This window comes from Triturus cristatus, chromosome 11 (genome assembly GCF_964204655.1).
Source record: "Triturus cristatus chromosome 11, aTriCri1.1, whole genome shotgun sequence".
Taxonomy (NCBI): Eukaryota; Metazoa; Chordata; class Amphibia; order Caudata; family Salamandridae; genus Triturus; species Triturus cristatus.
Genome location: NC_140594.1, coordinates 128672555 through 128695685, shown reverse-complemented (window position 1 = coordinate 128695685; position 23131 = coordinate 128672555). Strand labels below are relative to the sequence as shown.

At 44.3% G+C, this 23131-nt stretch overlaps 2 protein-coding genes across 2 annotated transcripts in view; one reads left to right on the top strand and one right to left on the bottom strand.

The window, feature by feature from the left end:
• Positions 1 to 5417, top strand: part of RNF10 (ring finger protein 10) — a 268519-nt gene extending 263102 nt beyond the window's left edge. Inside the window, exon 17 of the mRNA XM_085636400.1 lies at positions 4422 to 5417. Within this exon, the coding sequence (XP_085492526.1) occupies positions 4422 to 4495 (74 nt within the window). The 3' untranslated portion in view covers positions 4496 to 5417. The remainder of the gene's footprint in view (positions 1 to 4421) is intronic.
• The window catches only part of POP5 (POP5 ribonuclease P/MRP subunit), an 86491-nt gene continuing 68762 nt past the window's right edge, over positions 5403 to 23131 (bottom strand). The window contains exons 4-5 of the mRNA XM_085636401.1: positions 5924 to 6007; positions 5403 to 5805 (exon numbers count right to left, since the gene is read on the bottom strand). Of these exons, the coding sequence (XP_085492527.1) occupies positions 5702 to 5805; positions 5924 to 6007 (188 nt within the window). The 3' untranslated portion in view covers positions 5403 to 5701. The remainder of the gene's footprint in view (positions 5806 to 5923; positions 6008 to 23131) is intronic.

Below are 23131 nucleotides of genomic sequence, written 5' to 3'. Positions count from 1 at the left end.
AGGGTAAGTTGGAATTACAGGCGACCCAGACAAAGGCATCTTCGTGATTGGCGACATAGATTTGCAATTTTGCACAATTTTTTAGTTTGGGTGGTAACTCTAAAGATGGTAACGGATACCAAATGGTGTCAGTGGCAGGAATTATAATTCTTGGCCTTTTCACAGTTAAAGGCGAAAGCGGCATGGCGAATGACAGACGTCCTGCTAGGGAGCCAGAAAAAGGAGCATTAGAAGAATGCATCAGTCAATCTGTCAGCCTAAACTTTGGCGATGCATAGTGTCATGTTGGTAAGTCTCAACCATAAACTCAACAGTTATCTGTCTGCTAATATTGTTGCCAGCGATGATCTCACTGAGTGTGCCGGCCGGACCTAGAACACCTTGGTGCCAAAACTTGGACCTCCTGTCCACCTGGGCAATTTCCTCCTCTTTCTGATTCCATAATCTCAAGTGCCCACATGAATTTCAACCAGGAGCCCTTCAGCTTCTATACTCGAATATTTCCAAATCTCTTTGCTTCAGCTAACGGACTGTCAACCGGTGCCTTGGATCTAAGAACCATCAGAGTACCCCATGTTCTTTGGCTCTACATATGGCCCAGATAGAAGCTTTGCATACTCCACAGCGTGCCCTCTTTAGTCAGTTTGTTGATTTCAGCATGTAGATGTGTGTACTTTAATTTCTTGGCAGAAATCTGTATATGGCAGAGCATGCTCTTAACCTGCCATCAGTGGCGAGTTGCTCCCTTGTGCTTAAGCGATGTCTGACCACTCACCAGTCCTTGTTCAGCTAACGTTAAACAAGATACCAGACTTATTAAGTGCAAGTAGTGGGTCCTGGTGTCAATATGACCCTGTCTATGCTAGATGTGTTTATGGAAGGTGAATTCTACACTGTCAGGGAGTAAATGCCTCCATGCGCCTCATCCCAAAAAGGTCATGATACCCTAGGACAGCCCTAGCAGATTGTGACAAAACGAGCATTTGTAGTAGACCTAATACGATCCAGGTCAGTAATTGTGCTGAAATACACAACACAGACTAAATTTAAATTTGAGAACTGCCATTTATCTGCCACATCAGAAAATGCATCATCTGTTGAGGACCGCATGCAGTCACTACTGTGACCTTATAATTTGCTGTATTTCTGTGTAGTATCACAGAACAGCCCAGTGGACCCACAATCACCTTCACCATTCAACAGTTAATAGAGCTATGCATTAGTGTCACTCCTCATGAATGAGTAGGGTATCTGCCATCATCCTTTCCAGGAAAGGTCTGTGACTCGCTTTAAGTGACTTTCCTGCAGCATCGCTCTATTCACCCTGTATCTCTCAATAAGTGATCACTTTCCTGGCCTTGATGAGCACTTGAGGCTCTCACATGTATTACAGTGGGCAGATTCTGCACTGGCCCAGCTCTTCCATTTTTTTGTGGTACTCTTTTTACCAGGAGCAGAGGTTTTTCTTTTGAGCTGTGAGGTGGTTGTTTAGACAGAATGTTTGAAACAAATATCCTGGGACAAAATATTGTCAAGAATATCGACAAAAATATTGTGAAGGTAAGTTTCAATAGGTAAGCAAAGTTTTATTATGTAAAACTCTATATGTACCTTGACAGTATGTGTTTGTGTATATATATATATATATATGTGTGTGTATGAATTCACCACAGTCCTTTATCGCCGATTCGCCAGCTCAAACAAAGTTGCAGACCACGATCTTGGAGTGTTAAAAGAAAAGGTGTTTTATTGCATTAATCTATGCATCAGAAGTAAAAAGCCAGTGCCCAGCCTAAATGTGTATGTGTGTATGTGTATGTGTACGTGTGTGTGTGTATATGAATATATATCTTCTAGGTACGTAGATGTGGAGGTAAGAATGGTAAATCTGTACTTACCTATTTGCACTTACCTTTCTCGATATTTTGGTCCTCGACATTTTTGACACAATATTCTGTCTACACGATATTGTTTGATATTCTGTCAGTGATCCCAGGTTGTCTCTAAATTCTAACTTGCAATCTGTTTAAATCCAGTCACTCCCACCCTCACTAATAACTCTACTACCATCAGTGTCTTATCACCCTCTTTTGGAACCTACCAAACACCCTGAACCAGTGATACTGAAAGTACGGCCCTGAGGCATGCGGCCCCTAACAGATCGACTGCACTGGGCTGCTGTTTACTTGATTGAGCAATAACATTTAGAAAGATGTTAAACGGCAAGCGTTTATTTACACTAACTGAAGTAAGAGAAAAAGCAACTAAGGTGTCCTGCACCACTTGTCTTTTTTTTTTTTTAAATGCTTTCCTAAAGTTATTTGCAACAAATGTATAAGTGAAAGTCTCTTCAAAATTAAAAAAAATGTGTATTTCATTAACCTGCACATGAATTTCACCTTAGTACAACAGATTATATCTGTACATTCAAAAGTATGTTTAAAACTTAAACGTTTTAAGAAATGAATGTAGAAAACTTCATGCCACCGCCCACCCTGACGACGATGACAAGAGTGAACTAAGAGGCAAGTCAGTTGTCACATAACCTTCTGGGTGGCCTGGTATTCTAAATGGACAACAACATAGTTTATTCAATCAAACCAGAGTTTTGTAGATCCCTCATCGTGAACTCCTGTTTTCAGTGCTCTTAAATGTCCTAATGAAGAAACTGGCTGGAGGCAAAGTGAAATTAGACTATTGTCTAGGGAACCCCAATTTGGTTAAATAGGGAAGCCAGGGCTGATCTAGGTTTTCTGGTCTCACATTGTGCAATTCTATTACACTCTAATTTAATAGTCAATTTACTTCCTTTTTATACTTAAATCTCCATGGAGTTTCAGATTCTCTTACTATGCAAGGCCCTCTTCCCTTCAACGAATGTGTTCGTACAAGCCTGAACTGGCTAGGTGTAGTCTTGAAATCTGACCGTGCAACCTTCATGTTGCAAAGAATCTCTAATTTAAATTGGGCTATAATTGGCCATCTTGAGCTTTGAACATCCTCTTAAAATCAACCCTCTACTGATGTCACTGGTTGAAACGAGGATGTGTACTGGTGCGTGTATCCTTAGCCCATTCTATTAACTGTGTATCTCTTGCCACTGTCTGAGCGTACTCACTATATATTGTATGCCGGTCAGTCAAGCCTGTTAGATTGAAAGAAATACTCTCTGCTTATAAATGAAAGTTTGCGCTATGCATGCCAAGTCACTTTATGCCAGGTGTCTCTTGTGAACACAGCCTCGTCTTGTGATGTAGATTCAAAACAAACTTTGTGTAGTGGAGTTTCAGCAAGGAAGCTGCATAGTCCTCTTTCTAGCTCCAGTCACAACAATGTTCATGCCAAGGCCCTGTCCCTTCAGTCAGAATAAGTGATCTTATTTAACGGCAGCCGAGTTCCTGTGATTGCCTTACAGAGCTCCTCCTTCATTGCCGTTGATTCACCTGCAGGGAGTCCGCCTTCTGTCTGTGTTAGAGTATGAACTTGAAACCCCACACACTCTGCCCATATTTTTCATTTGCTTCTCATTGTCCTTCGTAAACGCTGGCTTCTGATTCGTTAATAGGCTTGTTAGTCCCTCCTTAGTACTGCTTTGTCTTTTGTTTGCAAACTGTAGTTAAGGGTAAGTAACTAACTTCTTGTTGAATGAAAGATTTCTGACAAAGAACTATAATATGATTGGGCCCATCTGTCAGTGGTTGTGGGTTCCACACTGCCACGCTGTGGGTTCAAGTCCCTGATGAGTTTCTTTCCAGAATCTAAAAAAAACCTTGTACTGAAACGGAAAATGATTGGAAACGTTTATGGGTGCAAAGATTAAGCCTGGTTCAAGTGATGAAAATTGAATGCCTAAGGTTTTCGATTAAAAGTAATCCTATTAAAAAGTGTGCACGTTTGGGAGTTGTTACTGAGTCTTGGACGAGGATTTTAAATGTACTGTTTGGTATTTATTTTTTAACCCTTTACACAGCATGCGGGTTCCTGCAAGGCAACTTTGCTCCAGTTAGTCTGTAGGAACTTTTCAGTTTCAAATAGTTGAATTAAATTGTCGGGTACTTCTAAATGTGCTCGTTTGTGGGCAAAATTCCTAAAGGCGGCTGATTTGCCCACTCTGGTTTCTAACCGCCAATATTATGCTCTTATGCTGGTCTAGTATACCTTGAAATCCCATATGCAGGTTTAATTTTACATGCGTTATCATAGTGACACAACTTTCGCTTCTTACTTGCGTTGTGTATTTTTTAAATTGAAAATATCTATTTTGGTGAAATATGAAATCTTTGCCTCGTCTTTACACTGGGCTGTGGTAAGGAATATTGTAGAAAGTCTGCTGGAGCAGTCATCAAATGCGAAGTAGCATTTTATAACATGCTCGCATGGTTTGAAGCCAAATGCTGATCCAAGATTGTTTTTCTTAACAGAGGAAAAGGGAGGGAAGAAAAAGAAACAAAAGAAGAAACTTCTCTTCAGCACTTCGATTGTCCACACCAAGTGATGACAAAACATTGACTTTGAGGCGCCCATTAACTACCAATGAAGTCACATTTCAAATTGCCAAGGACAGTACTTCTCGATCCCATGACAATAACCTCTGACTGTTGATTCCTGTTATAACAGAAGCCACTTGGATGGTTCCTAAGTGAGAGCAACACCATACCAAGAGAAACCACTTTGAGCTATCGCAAGGAGGGAGTATTTACTCTTCATGTTCAACAAATTACTTTTATTTTTATTGCTTTCTTTGCTGCTATAGCTTGTTAATTCAGTTTGAGCAATTTAGATTCCTTTTTGGTTGTCAGACTAATGTTAATATTGTCAAGCAACGAACTCTAGTTGTCCTCCACACAGCTGTGTAGTCTGAATTTGATTGGCCTCCTGGACCGACTCAAGGTACATTAGGAATATCCGCAACCGCCACTTATGGACCAGCAAGGAAAATGGTATATTGGATGTGGTGAAATAATTTGCATTGCTGGCTTGTTTGTTCAGGGTATGTTTATCGTAGGTGGGATTCTTCCAGATAGTGCGCATTTAAACTGAGGTTTGAGTGGCATTTGGGCAAACGCTGTACAATTAGCTGTTTCCGGGTGAATGTGTCGGCTTACAATAAACACAAAAATTCACTATAGATAACCAGTCCTGTGATCATCTGATTTCAGACACTTTCGTTGGGGGCCAGATAGGGTTGCTTAATGCTTTAAATAAACTGATGTTATGATGGTGAATCAGTTTCAAAATACAAGTTGAACTTTTGTTTAAACATATGTAATGCTTACTAGTTTGAAGAGTTGATGTGTTGAAAGAAAATGAAAGGTAGTTGTAACTGGCGTTGCAATAAAGAGTAAGCAACATCTGAACTCTTGTCAAACTGAACACTGAATTTTATTCCTAATAAAGTGGAATGACAGAAATAAAAAGCTTTATTTACTTTCCCAGTATCATACGCTTGTGATACCAGTCAGATATTTACAAACATTCTTGTACTTACAAACTGCTGTAGTTCACATGAAAAACTGTGTTGCAGAAGATAATACCTTTTGTGTATAGCATGGTATGTCAAGAAGTGTTCACTGAACATAGTGCACTTTTCAAATTATTAGACAACTTTGAGTTAGGACAGTAAGAGAGAGAATTGTCCCAGATGCATGAGAGGCTTTAGGGCAGCAACTTCCAGAGGGCCAGCTCTGTGATGGGTTCATCTTTATTCTGTGTCGACACCTTCCTCTTCACTCTCCAGGTATTCCTGCTCCTCTTCATCTAGGAGGGAACAGCTCATGATTGATCTCTGAATAGCATCCCGTTCTTCTGAAATGAGAACACATCTGTCACTTTGGATGAAGACCTTTCCCTATCCCGAAATAGGCAAACTACCCTGGGACTCAGTTACTATGGCATTATTTCAATCTTTCAATGTAGAAAATACCTTGGCTGGTGCAATTTCGTAGTAAAATTAAAAGTTGCTGCTGGTTATATTGGATCAGGAACTTCTGGCTGGTCCGTATTGTACCTGTAGAGGATAAGGAAAAGTGACCAGAAAGAAGAAAATAGTAAACTAGCCCAAAATGTAATGTTTGTCATGAATGTGTTTTACTTGGATGGTCTTAACACTTAGATATTTGGCATGCTATTTAATCAAGCACTCAGTACACTCATAGCTGGGATGCCCGATGGAGAGGGCTTCACCAGAAGTAATGGTATCAAAAATATCAGTTCTTGGTGTGCACCCTCTTCACCATTCCCACTGCATTGGGTCCGGAACGGAATTCTCGTCAGCAGATCGGGGTTTGCGCGATTGACTTTCTCTGAAGGGAATCGTTCGAACGCCACTAAACCTTAGCAGTTGAACCATTGCTTCCTGCAGAGAACACCAATCGCTGACCTCCGTGCCCACTGCTTTCTGATACTGGTGTAAGATACGAAGTACTGCCTAATCTTGAAAGGGCAGAAACGTTTGTGCTGTTGGGCTGCACATTGACGAATGGACCCCAAGCACTAAAGCAATGAACAATCTGGATCAGTCCATGCCTAACCCCACAAATAATACTTCAAACAATAAACTTGTATAACGGTACAGATCAGTGCCCATGTTTCAACAAGCATTTCCAAAGTCAGTGGGTCAGACCTTGGCAAGCTAGTGCGATGTTTACATTTTTCCTTGTTTTATTGTAAAGGTTCACCAGAAATATAAAAAGAAACATGCTAGGACTTAAACATGGTGATCATACGCTTGCAATAAAATAATTTAAAGCAGTTGACAGCACTCACATTTTAACAGAACCGGTGCTTCCTTGGAGACGTTTGTACTTACAGCAGGCATAGAAAACCCCTGTCAGTTTCAATGCACATCCCAGGAAAATGATTACTGGTGCAAAGAAAAGATGCTGTTGTACCCTGACAAATGTTATAGGACGACAACATTAAAGAATGGTAAAAAACAATGGCTTAGTGTACAAGTATTCTGATGGCTACCTTTACCACAGATTCCTCACCTTTTGAATATGCCCCGGTTTGAAGATTTGATCCAAAAATCTTCACAGCAGAGCTCCCACACACCAGCAGATTTATCCAAGCAGAAGTGACTGAGCAGGGCCACATGTAGGTGCCACCCCCTGACGTCAGTTCTTTTTCCGTACCTTCCATTGTGGATATGAAGCTCCCCTCCAAACTGTCTGATCAGTAAATATTCTTCAGTGTGCTCGGGGACCATGTCCCCACAAAAAGCTAACTGTGCTGCGACTGCAGGCAGCAGTTGTCAATCATGAACTCACAGGAGGGGTCTCTGGTGCCAGGGTGTCAGCCAAGACTATCATGTGACAAGTCGGTCCTTATTCACCTGAAGGTGATGAGTGCCCAGGAGTCAAAGCTCTACATCACTGAACACAGTCAGCTGAAGCACAAGTCCCGCCCTTTTGTGGGCCTGGTCTCTGTCCCAAAGTAGCTCCAGCAAAAAGTCCACCTCCTGCTTTAAGTCCAAATGCAATATAAAAAGACAAAGCATTACTTGACCTAGTCCTGCCATTCTAGTTCTATAGAGCACAAGCGCATCAAGAGTAACTTCCGATGGATACTTCTAACTGCCGATTCCGCACCTTGTGAATATTAGCCGGCGTATATCTGACTCTGGAAACTTTAAAGCAGTACTCCTGTGCGCGGGTGGGTGGTGTCGTGTGGCTCCGCACGGACTACATTCTGCTCTGAGAGTGATGTATGGAGCCACATACAAGTGCCACTCATGCGGGCGGTCAGTGTCTTTCCTTTGGCACCCTTGGATGCGGTTCTGGAGCTGCTTCTTGGTCTTCAAGAACTCTCTTTAGTAAATTCTGCTGGTGTGCCAGGAAAAATGTCACCTGCTATTACAAAAGGGTTCCAACTGTATTTGGCGGTCTCAAACAGTGAACTATGATAGACCTTCACGTAGTGCCTGGTGTAAGAACACGACTCCAGGTCCTATGATAACTGCTCCCAGATGAACCGGGTGGCCATACACAACATTATGGTCAAGCTTTCAATCACCAAACGCAAGACTCCACAACATGACATTGGAAGTCATTCCTGTGGTAGATCTTAGTTCATGACAGGTTGAAGTCTTCGGATAAGTCCAAGAAAAGCATTAGAAGCGAGTTTGCTCCTGCCACTCTTGGACTCCAGAGAGGGAGAAAGGGTGTTGTATCTACTGAACTAGATTCAGATCTCCTTGAGAGCTGATTCAGAACTTAGTTCTGGTGCACCCAGAGTTTTCAGGTCAGTTGGTGACTGCACTGTAAGTAAAGGCCTTAAGGGAGCACATGTGGCATATTTTTGGTGCTTTATGGGCTAATCCCTGTGGTGTGCCTTGAGGCTTCAAGGATCTGCAGGTGTCCAGTCAGATTCGGTGCCCCTTGAACCTGCATCCTATTTAGGACTGGGTCTGATGTAGACCTCTGTTCGGACGCCACTCCCTGCACCATTCCCTTCCTAGTAATAGCAGAGGACGATTCGTAGCCTATTGTGCTATACAAATGCAAGCAGAATACTTGGCTACCTCGACTGAGGTGTGACTGCCTCAAACTGGCCAACAGGCAGTCCCTCAGATTCCAACACCTTACAATGAGGTAGGTATCAAACTATACTATCTTTTTGGCACTGCCTGACAGTTATGATGGGGATGATTTCAATAAGTGGAGGATAAATGGTATGAAGAACTTCATGATGCCAGTGGTCTGGATACATCTCCAGACACTAGCCTGTTATCCTCCCTGGTCCTGCTACAAAGCAAAATGCCTCCTTTTGAAGTTATGCAGAGTGTGACAGAAGTCTTGGATCCACAACTCCCCATTATGGAGGTGAAGACTTTTAACTGAGGTACTTCATCCATGTTGGACCACTACAGAACCCCTACTACCACTTAACAGTGCCTTTACAAACGGTTTTGGGCAAAACTGTGTTCAGATCTACCCTTTAAGAGGCAGGTTGCTTGTCGCCATAGTCCTGGACTGGGACTTCAGACGCCAGAGAGAGATGCCAGTTTAGTAAAGTTGCCCACCAGCAAAGTACAGCTTTTTTTTTTTTAAACCAACTGTTCGAGGAATATGAGCTGCAGATCACACACTAGCATAGTAGATCGCCATCTGGTGTTGGGCTCGGATGCTTGCACGTCGTTGGCGGGAAGAAGTCTTTGATAGTCACAAGATAGGCGACTCCTCTCTTGGACGATAGTGCGCATGGGCATCGACTCCATCCTTAGATTGTTTTTTTCCGCCATTGGGTTCGGGTGCAACTTTTCCGCTCAGGTTCGATATCTCAATTTCAAACTTTTTCGAAGCGCAAAACTTCCAAAACCTCATTGAATTCACTTTCAACTAAGACCCGACTTCATTGTCTCGATTCTGGTCGTTGACACGGGCCGCTGGGCCTATCCACGCCATAAGGCCACCAGCTCATGGAAAGGATGCCGTTCAAAAAATGCCCCCAGTGTGGAGCAAAGTTCCTGCACAGTGACCATCACAAGGTCTGCAATCTGTGCCTATCACCTGAACACGACGAGTCCAGCTGTCCAGCCTGCGCATCCTTTCGATCGAAGACTATTCCAGATCGAAGGGCTCGACGACACATCATGGCACAGAGACCAGCTCTGGAACCAGAGGACATCTTTGATGAAGGCCCCGATGTCCCAGAAGAAGATTCCGAAGATCTCAATCGTGTCAGAGGCAGAAGACTCAGATGACCCCCATCACTCCTGGGCAATGAGTGAGTACTACTGCCCCTACCCCAACCCCTCCAAAACCGAAGGCAGTGGTCAAGACTTCGCCTGTTGGCCCCAGTTGAGACTGAAAACATCCTTCAGAAGCCCTGCCTCCGTGCTCCGCTCTGAAGAAAAGGAACAAGCCTTCCGGTAGCTCGGGACCGAGCAAACCTCATGTAATTGTCCCACCGGTGCCTTCGGCACCGAAATCAAAGTAACACTCTGCTCCAAAATCGGCTCCGATGCCTTCCACCTCCACAACTGCCCCGAAAACCCCAAGGGCCCGTCGATAAGTCTGCTTCGAACGTTTCCAAGCCTAAAGATCCAGCTTCGGCTCCGAAACCAACATCCTCGGCACCGAAACAGAAGCCTAAGGACTCTAATATGCCTCCTGAGGCCAAAGACCATAAAGATCAACCGAAAGCGGTTCCCCAGGAACAAGAGCTTTTTCACCCAGAACCTATCGATCCAAGGCAGAAAAAGATTTATATAAACCCATAAACAGGACATGTCACGGCTGTGCCATGTAAAAATAGGAAACTGGACACACCACCTGCTCCAGTACAGAAGGACTCTGCCACATCACCTATGCCTCTTTCTTCCGCTATACTGCCTTCTAACACATCTCCTCTGCCTAAACCACCCTTACCTCTAACTTCTCCACCACATACACTTTCAGATGAGGGGGGGGGGGCGGGGGTGATCCAAATGACCCGTTCACGGATCCAGATACCTCACCACTAGATGATTGAGCATACCCTATCCCAACAAATCTACCAGACCTCCCAGACCCACAGCCATATCCCTCAAAACCATCTCCCCCAGATGATCACCTTGGGTTTGGACAGTTATTAAATAGGGCTGCACTTTATCATGGTGTCACAATGCACTCAGATGCACCAGAGGAAGACTTCCTCTTAGATACATTTGAACAATCCCAAAAGTCAGTGCAAATCTTACCAATGATCAAAGGAGACATTAAGCATGCCCCAGAAGTATTTAAAGATCCCGTAGGTGCCAGGATTCTTAACCCTAGAATAGATAAGAAATATAGGCCTGTCCCTGAAGATCCTATTTACATCAAAGGACAGTTGCCTTTGGATTCTCTAGTCGTTTCCAATGCTAGAAAGCGCACCAACTTCCAGACCTCCGGGGATGTGCCACACCCTGATAAGAAATCCAAATTGCTAGAAACTTCTGGTAAAAGGGTAGCGGCACAGGCAGCCAATCACTGGCATATTGCCATCACACAAGCACTGCTGGCACGATATGACAGGGCACATTATGTCCAGCTGGAAAACCTATTGCAGCATCTGCCTGACCAGTATAAAACCCAGGCAAATGACCTTATCCAAGAGGGCAAGCTAATTTCAAATGCGTCAATTAAATGTGCACTTGACGCAGCAGACACTGCCTCTAGATCAATCAACACCAGTGTGTCCTTAGACGACATGCCTGGCTACGCATTTCAGGCTTTAAGCAGGAGGTCCAGACTACCATACTCAGTCAGCTGTTCAACCAAGAACAGCTTTTTGGCCCGGCTGTGGACACTGCACTTGAAACAAGCATTGGCATTTTGGGACCTTATAAGTATTTAGTTATGCAGCACAATATCCTTGGTGCAACAACATTAACTGTTGCATGGTTAAACACTTATAAGGCCCCAAACGTGAGACCTATTGGCTATGCCAATGCTTGTTATCGAAGTAGCACAGCAGGGCTTGGCAATAGGAGACTCACCCGAGGGGCCACCGGAGATGGGTGTGTGGAGCAGCCGCCCCTGGTGTTGCTACCTTTGCCAACGTACACTACTGCCCATGTTTAAAGATCCTGCAATGACCCCGACATGATACTTTAATATAACTTTGCATAAAAGCACCTGCATTCATTTTTCCCATGCTCTTCCTGTCTTTACCTTTAATTATCATTCATGGATCGTTGAGGTATATCTAGTAAACATTTTAACGCGTTCCCTTGTATTTACTGCTTCTATGCACTGAAGTTTGTGTTCCTGCTCAGACATTAGATCCTCGCGATGCAGGTAGAAGCCAGCCCGGTGCCAATCCCAGCAGTGTCACACGAACAGGAGAAGGCGGCAGGGAAAGCGTGGCAGAGACACTCGCTATACTGAGAAGTGATGAGGAAATGAAAGCACAGTTTGTACTGGCAACAACCCACCTCCACCCCGCCATTGTAATTCTGATCATCCACGCACACAACAACCAACGCGCGCGGGGTGGATGTTTTCCTACATTTTCTGTTTTCTTTTCTGTGCGAAATTATATGGGTTCCCAATTCCTATGAACTGTTAAGTATTTCTCAACAATGCATGTAGACAGAGCCGGCCTTTAAGATGGTGCCCTGGGCGGAGAGACATTTGGCGCCCTGGGCGGAGAGACATTTGGCGCCCTTGTTGGTACTAATATTAAATGAGGCAGCAGGGGGTCCCTTCTGTGTTCACTGGTTAGTACCTGGAGGAGCAATGACTGGCCCCTGGCTGCAAATATTCCCGGACCTCCCCCAGCGCCCCTAAATCACCCGTAGCTTAGCTGCCTCGTTGATGTGTGTCAGCAGGGGTCAGAGGATGAAGGGAGGGCAAGGAAGGGAAGGGTGTTAAAAACATCCCCACCATATGACAATGAAGGACTAAAACCACTTACGGGCAAATCATTATCAGACCGAAAGCACGCAGGGACACCGACAAGACCGGAGCAAGACCTCAGTGGTACTGCTGTTGGCATTACAGCTCCACGCGCCCCTCAGAATATTGGCGCGCTGGGCCCAGCTCGCCCATGCTAAAGGCCGGCCCTGCATGTAGATTACAGGTCTCCCCAATGGTCACAGTGTAAGCACTGAGCGAGGTATAAAGCTCCCTGGAATGGGGTTTCTTCGCTGTGTGTGGGAAGATGCGGGGCTCTGCTGTGTGTTGTAAGAGGCGTGGCTCTCCTCTTTGTGGTAGGCATCGGATACCTCTGCTGTCAGTTGTAAATAGCGTGGCTCTGATGTCTGAAGTAAAAGGCAAGGTTCTAGTGTCTGTGGTAAGAGGCATAGATACTTAAGCACTTAATTGGCCATGTAATTGCTAAATATGCTACAAGGAATCCACAGCACAAAACATATGGTAATGTCTGGCTTGCCAAATGTTGACAAATGAACAGACAAGCAACCTAGTTCAAACGCGATTTAGTGAACAAAAAGATGGTGTTCGAGCTCCAATGCCTCGGGGAAACATTTGTGGGAAATGTATACACGCAAGAGATAAAGACTCACTTTAGTCATGCGGTATCTTTGCGTAGTGTTTACATCTTCTCTTCCATTTGCTAATACTTAGGAAGCTGTGCTAACCCAATAACTGCATTGTTTTCTTGCTCTTGAGCCGCTTTCCTGATTCAGGCTGCTGACTCAAACTATGTCATTTGATGAATTGTACATGAAAGGGGAGTTGCGGAGCGAGCGACTTGAGTGTGTAGGAGGTTGTACGGGGTTAAAGCGATGCTACATTAACTGGAATTCTTCACATAACAAGCATTGGCCGCACGGCCGTAAAGGTAACGCCGCGTGGCCGTGAAAGCGAAAGTCATCGTGATCACGCGCTCTGTGCAAAGCACGCGAGGGATGCGCGCAGCAGTTAGAGGCGGAGCGTGGCGCGTTACCGCAAGCTGGTGGCTGCTTTGGTAGCACTCCGAGAAGCAGCTTACTAAATGTCTCGCCAGAGCAGCACATTCGCTGGCTCAGGCGAGACCTAAAAATAAAAAGGACACCGAGACTGCTAAGTCCATGGGAGCGTTAGTCTCCACAAACACGTCGCTCCTTCTATAGAGGAGCCTCTAAAAACATGGGTGCAGACACACCTCATCTTCATTTAAAGCCACTACACAAACATCCTCCAGTAGAGGATATTTTAGAGGCGGATACAGAGGAAACAACAATAAAGGAAGAGGTCGAGGTAATAACACTCGCACCTCCGCCGCCACAAAACAGTGACTTTCCTCCGCTCCCCCCAGACCATTCCACTCCGGTCGAGGGCTGATTAACACAGTTCCTACCTGTCTGGAATTCCATCACAACAGACAGGTGGGTGAGACAAATTATCCAGTATGGTTACTGCTTGAAACTTACAACTACCCCCCCCCCCCCCCCCCAACACATACCACCCAAACAGCATCCAATGTCCGCAGACAATCATACGCTCCTGAAACAAGAGGTTCTCTCACTGCTTCAAAAGTACGAAATAGAACCAGTTCCCATAGAGCATCAAGGAACAGGGGTCTACTCACTGTACGTACTAATACGCAAAAACATCAGGACTCTGAGACCAATACTCTACCTCAGACCCCTAAATCTGTATATGCAGTCAGATCATTTCCATATGATCACTCTTCAACAAGTTCTCCTGCTGCTGAAACAAGGCGATTTCCTTGCCACACTAGATCTCAAGGACGCCTACTTCCACTTTCCCATACATCCTGCTCACAGGAAGTACCTAAGGTTTGTAGTAGACAGACAACACTACCAGTTCAGAGTCCTTCCATTCGGAGTGACCCCCGCACCCAGAGTATTCACGAAATGTCTTGCGGTAGTAGCAGCACATCTCAGAAGACAACAAATTCATGTCTTCCCATATCTAGACGACTGGCTAATAAAAGCCAAGTCATTCCAACAAGGTGTTCTACACACTCACCAAACCATCCAAATCTTACCTAACTTGGGGTTTGCGATCAACTACACCAAGTCGCATCTCCAGCCCTCTCATATACAACAATATCTAGGAGCCACAATACCTCCACAGCGCTAGCATATGCCAGTCCAGCCAGGAGAGCCAGTATACAAACTCTTATCACAAAATTTCGAGACCAACTCTCTTCCAGCCAGAGTGTTCATGCAACTCATAGGTATGATGGCATCTTGCATCTTCATTGTGCCTTATGCGAGACTCCAAATGCATCCCTTACAGGAATGTCTAGCAAGTCAGTGGAACCAGGCTCAAGGACAACTTACAGATCTGGTGTTGGTGGACAGCCGCACACCTTGCTCTCTACAGTGGTGGAACATAAACTTGTCCAAAGGGCGGCCGTTCCTCGAGCCTCTTCCACAGATAGTGCTGACAACAGATGCATCACTCACAGGATGGGGAGCCCATCTCCTCGGACACACAACTCCGGGCAAATGGACCACTCAACAAAAAATGCTCCATATCCATCACCTAGAACTGCTGGCAGTATTCCTAGCACTAAGATCCTTCCAACTACATATACAGAACAAGGCTGTCCTCATCCGGACGGACAACATGACAGCCATGTATTACATACAAAAACAAGGAGGCACACATTCTCTGCAGCTGTCCCAGCTCGCACGGAACATTTGGAGATGGGCCATTCCTCAGAACATATACCTACTTGCAGAACACCTTCCAGGAGTTCCCAAACAGATTGCGGATCTATTAAGTCGACAGACACAACAGATTCACGAGTGGGAACTACATCCCCAAGTTCTATTACCCTTTTTCCAAATGTGGGGCCAACCAGACATAGATCTGTTCGCCACACATAAAAGCAAAATGCCCAAACTTCGTCGCCAGGTTTCCACATCCGCAGTCGAAAGACAATGTGATATGGATGAACTGGTCAGGCAGATTTGTGTATGCTTGTCCGCCACTCCCACTGATTCCCTAGTGGTGCGCAAGCTCAGGTAACAATCTCTCAAACTGATCCTAGTAGCTCCCACATGGGCACACCAACCGTGGTACACAACACTATTGGAACTCTCACTAGTTCCACACCAAAAACTACGTCTCTCCCCGTCCTTAATAACCCAGAACCATGGAGAGATCAGACATTCAGATCCAGGTCAACTGAATCTGGCGATCTGGCTCCTGAAGTCCTAGAGTTCGGTTACCTTAACCTTCCACCAGACTGCATGAACATTATCAAAGAAGCCAGAAGACCTGCTACTAGAGCTTGCTATGCTGCAAAATGGAAACGATTTGCCATTTACTGTACTAACCATCCTATACACCCACTGGATGCATCCATCCAGAACATCATTTGCTACTTACTACATTTGCAAAGATGTAACTTCGCATACTCATCCATACGTCTGCATCCAGCAGCACTTGCAGCTTACTTACAAAACCTACAACACTTGTCACCTTTTAGAGTACCTGCAATCAAAGCCTTCATGGAAGGACTTAAAAGAATTATTCCTCCCAGATTACTACCCTCTCCGGTGTGGAATCTAAACATTGTTCTTACTAGGCTCATGGGACCCCCATTTGAACCTCTACATAAATGCGAACTGCAGTTCCTTACATGGAAAGTAGCTTTCCTTATTGCAATCACATCTCTCAGAAGAGTAAGTGAGATCCAAACTTTAACCATACAAGAACCATTCTTACAATTACATCGCAACAAAGTGGTCCTCTGGACAAATCCAAAATTCTTTCCAAAAGTCATATCGCCTATTCATCTTAACCAGTCAGTGGAGTTACCAGTGTTCTTTCCAAACCCTGACTCCGTAGCAGAGAGGGCTCTTCACATCTTAGATGTTAAAAGAGCCCTTCTTTATTACATTGACGGAACTAAATCTTTTTGCAAAACAAAACAGTTTGTAGCTTTCTCTCCACCACATAAGGGTAACCCCATCTCCAAATCTGGGATTGCAAGGTGGATAGTTTAATGTATCCAAATATGCTACCAAAAAGCTAAACGCACATTAACGGTTCCCCCTAGAGCGCATTCCACACACAAACTAGGGGCTTCTATGGCATTCTTAGGGAACATTCCCTTAGACATTTGTAAGACAGCCACATGGTCTACAACACACACCTTCACTAAACACTATTGTGTTGATGTGCACGCGAAGCAACAAGCTTCTGTGGGCCAAGCTGTCCTTAAAACTTTATTTCAAACTACTGCAACCGATACAGGTGACCACCGCTAGGGGAGACACTGCTGTATAGTTTACTAGTGTGTGATCTGCAGCTCATATGCCTCGAACGGGAAATGCTACTTACCAGTAAGTAAATTTATTTGCACAGTTAATAAAAACCATTGCAATCCCACATTTTAAAAATAAAAAGAGAATAAAACAAATACAAACTGTACAGTTTCCAACACAAACTTAAATTCAATCTAAAATGATAAAATCTTCCAGGCTAATTTCCGTCACTTTGGTAAATTTTACAATAAAAGCAATGTATTATATGCAGTTCATACTATCAAGTGACTCCAGAGTAAGTTAAAAAACAGGTTCCAGCATCCTTTTCTCCAGCTCCTTCATAAATTTCACCAAGTTGCAGTTTAACCACAAGTCGTCGGGGGAGAAGCAGGCAAGCACGGCATTCCTTCGCGTGCGTATTCCTCGTTGGTTAAACAAACATTTGAGCAAACGTTTCCTTTCTTCTAACAATTTGTCACAGGAGCATAAGAGGTGTGGCATATCCTCAATTGCCTTGCCGCACAGTCGACATAGGGTGTCCCCTTTATTTCTCTGCCAGTGTGGAAAATGGGATCTGCAAGGAATCAAGCCCATTCTGAGTTTTAAAAACTTCAGCTTTAAAAATCTTGAGTAGCCCAGATTAAGGTACCTCTGTTGACCTTGATTTGAGTAGGAATTTAAGAAAAACCACCCATGTGACCTCCTGGCAACGGACTCCTTATCTTCTATCCATGATAGGTATTTTGTTGTTTTCTTTACCAGTCTTTTTATGGTGGAATGGTTGGTGGAAGTATTCAATAACTCCTTTAAGCCTAGATTCGCCAGGCTTTTGGCCAGATAGTTTGCAGCTTGCGATACTTGATTCCGCTGTAATTCTGACCATAAAAGGCTATTAAGGGACCCTTGTTTTGCCTTCCTGATTTTATCCCACATAATTATATATGCTCCCTGTCTTGCAAGCACCTGTTTTCACAGTTTTATCCAAAGTTCCTGCGTCTCTTCCTCTTTGAACTTCACTGCCATAAGTAATAGTAGGCAAAAGTTTTGAGCGAATAACTTGTGTTATGGGGAAAAGATGGGCTGGTAAGTTTTTCATTTAGTTTTTTTAGCGAGACTGCTATAGCAATGCCTTTTCCTCTGATACTTTCTTTTTGTAAAATAAACTGGCCTCCACTGTCAATTTTGACCCCTAGATATTTATACATGTTTGTATCCTCTAAACGATTTTTATTCCAAAACCAACTGTTCGATGTCTTTCTTTTTTTGTTGATTGACATTGTTTTTGTTTTATTCAGATTAATTGTCAATTGGTTTTCATCAGAGTATTTTTTTGTCGCATCAATAAGGTTTTGCATCCCTATTTTCGTGTGACTGATTAGGACCAAGTCATCTGCATATAGTAACGAGGACAATATTTGGCCTCCTAGTTTTGGTGCATGAGAATTGCAATTATTGAGCAACGGAGTGAGATCTCCTAGGAACAAATTAAAAAGTGTTGGGGCCAAGACGCATCCTTGTTTTAAACCATTATTTGTTGTGATGCGTCTTGACAGATGAGAACCGGCGCCCAACTTGACCTGTACCCATGTGTCACTATGTAAATTAATCAGATCTAATAGAGGCTTTGGTATCCCCCACCTCTGTAGTTTAGCCCATAGCAGATTTCGGTTGATGTATTGCATTTGTTCTTGGCATGTAGAGCTGTAGATCCAAACACGACCATCCACCTCCCCGGAACCTGTATCTGTTCCAGTTCTATCTTACTTAGATATACACACATGGCCATCTCTTTTCTTCTACTAACTCCATCATTTCCCATCATGGCGAAAAACAATCTAAGGGTGGAGTCTATGCCCATGCGCACTATCGTCCAAGGGAGGAGTCACCTATCGTGACTACAAAGACTTCTTCCAAGACAACAACAAGGTGCAAGCATCCGAGCCAAACACCAGATGGCGATCTACTATGCTAGTGTGTGGATCTGCAGCTCTACATGCCAAGAACAGATGCATACTGGTAAGTAGCATTTCCCTTATTTAGTTTCGAAAAGAACAAAGAAAACAATTTAGAATTAGCAGCAGAGCATCACAGTAATTTGTGTACGCTCCTTTAAGGGGGGGACCCCATCCAAGTAATAAAAGTACAAAGAAATAGCTATACAAGTTGTAGTGGAGGCTCACGCTTCACAAAATTCTAAGTCAGCGGGAGCCCTGCTCTGGAACTTCCTGAATCAAAGTGGATTCCGTGCTTAACCCTCTATTTGAGGGCCATGCTGCCCAACCTCTCCCCAAATAGATCTATTTCTCATTCGTCGTGCACCAATCAATGTCCCGCTCCCACTCCACCACTGTCTGGCCCCACAGCCCCCCAAAGGCGTGCAATTTTTAGTTTGGCAACCATAAGACTCAATGACCACCATACCTTAGTGTATTTTGGTGGTGGATCATCTCCCCAAATATGTATAAGACCTATTTTCGCTGTATTTTTGCACCGTTGTTACTCCTCCCATGATTCTCTGTAGTTCTGTCCAAGAGGTTTGTACAATCTGGCATGACCATATAATGAAAGTGCTTCTTTCACCACAGCCCCGGATCTGTTTGAAAGCGGCCCATGGCTCGGATCGCGGTACTTGAGTAGTAAGTGCGGTGCAGCATATGTACATAGAGCAATTGAAACACTGTATGTATGGCCACTTCATGAAAAGTTCCCAGCGCCTCTTCCCATTCCCTGTCATCAGTCTCCAACATCTCCTTTAGTCCTGAGTGCAGTGAGGGAATTGGGTGAGTTTATTAGTTTTTTTTTGTATATGAGGGATAGTGGTTCAGCGAGGACACTGTCTTCTAGGGGGGAGGAATCTGAAATAGAAGTGCCATTAGGGATGTGAGCCTTAGTAAAGTGTTCCTTACCACTCCACCTGATCGTGAATCTAAATTGATGGAAGAACCTGGTATCCTCCTTGGTCCTGCTACAAAGCAAAATGCCTCCTTTGTAGCTATGCAGAGTGCGGCAAAGTCTTGGATTTACAACTCCCCTTTATGGAGGTCAAGACTGTTTTAACTGAGGTACTTAATCTGTCAGCCCTACAGAACCCCTACTACCACTTAACAATTCCTTTACAAACACTTTTTTGGGCAAAACAATGTTCAGGTTCACCCTTTAACAGGCAGGTTGCTTGTCGCCATCGTCCTGCACCGGGATATCTGACGCCAGAGACATGAGAAGCCTTTGTACAGTTGTCCACCAGCAAAGTAAAGCCTTCCTTACTACTCCGCCTGATCGTGATTCAAAACTGAAGAGAGAACCCACTTTTCAAATGTCTATTAGCTCATATTTACTAACCTCAAAGCAAGCTGTCTTCTCAGCCGGTACTCCCATGCCCTTTGGGAGACTGTACTAAAGAGAAACAAGGGTACCCCGGTATGTGAACCTGGGGTGATATAATGTTTAAGGGAAACAATGGTTCTGGTGTGTCCAAAAGGTCCACTAGAGAGTGACCTCGTGGGGGACACTGGTAGGATTGGAGACAATCAATAAACAAGCATTTGCAATGCAATAGATCTCGCATTTCCGTGAGTTTAAGCTATTGGTATTGTAAATGACTGCCTTTTATTTGTTTTAAAAACAAAAATAAAAGGCATTGTCATTTGCAATGTCAATAGCTCAAATTTGCGTAAATGCGAGACCTATTGTATTGCAAATGCTCATTTTATATACACAAGAGGTGGTATCTTGTTGGTAGAAGCCTATATTAACAAGCATTTGCAATGCAATAGGCCTCGCATTATTGAAGTTTGAGCTATTGACATTGCTAAATAATGCAACACCAATAGCTCAAACTTTAACAATGCAAGACCTATTGCATTGCAAATGGAGAAGTTACAGCATGATCTCATGCCAGGTGAGCGCTGTAGGGGAAGGGAAATCCTTTCAAGAGAGTCATTTTCTTCGGTTTTTAGAAGTAGGCCCAAAACCGTGGCACTGTAGCAAGGGTTCTAGGCGCTAAATGGCAATTGTTGGAAGATTCATTTATGGGGCAATAGGGAGCCAGGCCGATAGCTTTTTTGGTATGGTAGACTGGGGTGAAGACACAAAGGAATTGACTCTGCTCCAGCACCACCGGCCTCTCAAAGTCAATGGAAAGTATTGGAACAATCCTTATTTGCCTACAGACCGCTTTGGACGACTGCCAAAACAAACAGCAAGCGCAAACTGTGCAGCATTACAGTACGGTAATTGATTAAAGGGTATGTAATCAATCTAAAATTAAAAACAATCAGACTTTCCAATGACTACCTTTCCAATGACTACCTTTCAAGAAAAGGAAATCTTGGCAGGGCGGCTTTATACAGAACTAGTTTCGATCGTGATTCGAATTAGAGTCCTGAAATACCTCCAATAACCACACAATGGCAGCAATGAATTCAAGATTAAGGTAAAACATATAAATAAACTCACATGACCAGAGCTTGAACGATGTTGCGTGTCTAGGATCAAGCAAAGGACGAAAAAATAAAAAATAACAAGCGGCACTGAAAGAGATCGCTATTTAAAAAAAACAACAAAAAAAACACGCCCGCTAGTGGTGCGCGTGCGCCACAGCGAGCCATATGTTTTCAATTATCGCGCCTGTGTCTGGGCACGATAATTGAAACCACATGGGCTTTGGTGCGCGTAACAGACACCAATAGGCCATGGGCAAAGCAATGCGTCCGCCTTTGGCCTATTGTGTGCTCTGTTTAAAAAAAAAAAAAACACACTCTCAAAGCCCAATAGCGGAACCCAAAAGGAAAAGCACACGCACGAGTGTGCGCGATTTCAGGGTCTGTTTTCAAACCCTGGACAAAAGGGCTCTCGTCTGCGCGAGCAGTGCTACGCTCTGCAACGCAGGGCGAGAGCCCTAAAAAGCAGAATCAGCTGAACTCTACACCACAGTGATTACCACGGAGCCTTCTCTTACGCTGCCAACAAGTCTAGCTTCCCTCATACCACAAGATATCTACGCCCAGCAAATAAGTCTTCCCTGGCCTGATGCTTTACAACTGCCCTGGATAGGAGGCCGTAGGATCTTTACTGAGGGCAGTATACTCTGGAATGGCTTACCAGAAGCTCTTCTTTCTGAGCATATATTGATGTTCTCAAGAGTACTAGAGCCCTGTTGACGTACTGTGACCTCATTCCATACCCTCTGCGGCGAAGCAACAGACTCTGCTGTTCAGCCCTTCAAGTAGCAGGCCACCCCTTCTTGTTACACCATTATCGGTACACTCGGATACACGCAACCACCGGAAAGAACCTCAGCTGTTCGCTGGCTTGGCTCTCAATTCTTGCTTATCTCGTTTTCTGCTAAATTCAGCTTGCTCACCTACTGTGGGTCCTGAAGATGATCTTGAGTAGTTGAGATCGAAACGCCGTCGACCCCCAACAACAGGAACTCCTTACATTCTGTAAACTCTTCAGGACTCCAATATTGTCAATGCAATGTTTTTGTTTTAAAATCACCCTCACTTTTCACGTCACACATTTTGTAACTTACTTACTTGTGTGAGCACCTGAATACTATTATTTTGAAAATAAATAAGTCTAAATTGACCTACATGTCCCTCTGCATATTACTTACCGCTCCCTAACCATTCTTAATTGTCTCAATCCTAACAGTGTCCCCCACAAGGTCTCTTTCTATTGGACCTTTTGGCCACACCAGAACCATTGTTTCCCTTAAACTTTTGTGACAGTGGCACAATTTTACCAGCTTTTCTGGATGACCTTCGAGGGCGACCCTTACTCAAGCCATCCAGGATGGTAGGAATGCTGCAAAATTCATATGTTCTGGTTTGGACATTAACAAGTCCTTGGGCTGAGCAACAGGCACCATTGTGGTATTTCAGAGACACACCTGGTTGAGATCTACGGGCTTCTCTGGAGATGTCCAAGCACTGCTGATGGCCATGCCATTTGGCAGCTCTCTCCTGATTGGTGAAAAAGAGGGGTTAGGGTTTTCAGTTCCGCCAACATCAGACCTGCCCAGCAGGCCTTTTAGCCCGGTCTTGGCCGAGGCTGCAGTTCACAAATAATAACACCATGGACAGTGGGGACAAAGTGCAGCTTATCCCCAGTATCTGTAGCTGTAAAACTACTTTGGTGTGTCCCCGCCGGGGCACAGCATTCTGTAGGAGGCAGGATAAGATATTTCCTCTGGGGTGCTAGGCCACCACTTCAGATAAGTGGGTCCTTCAAATTGCCAATCGAGGCTACATCCCTGTTTTTTTGTGCTACCCCACCTTTCACCACCATAAAGGTAGCTGATGGAGGACATGTCCATCTTGCAGGAAGTGCAGGCGCTTTTGACCAAAGCAGCCATAGAGGGTTCTGGACTTTCAAGTCTGAACTGGGTGTTACTCCGGTTACTTCATTGTGACAGAGGCCTTCATCCTGTTTTGGATCTTTCACCTCTCAATGCCTTCCTGGCAAAGGACA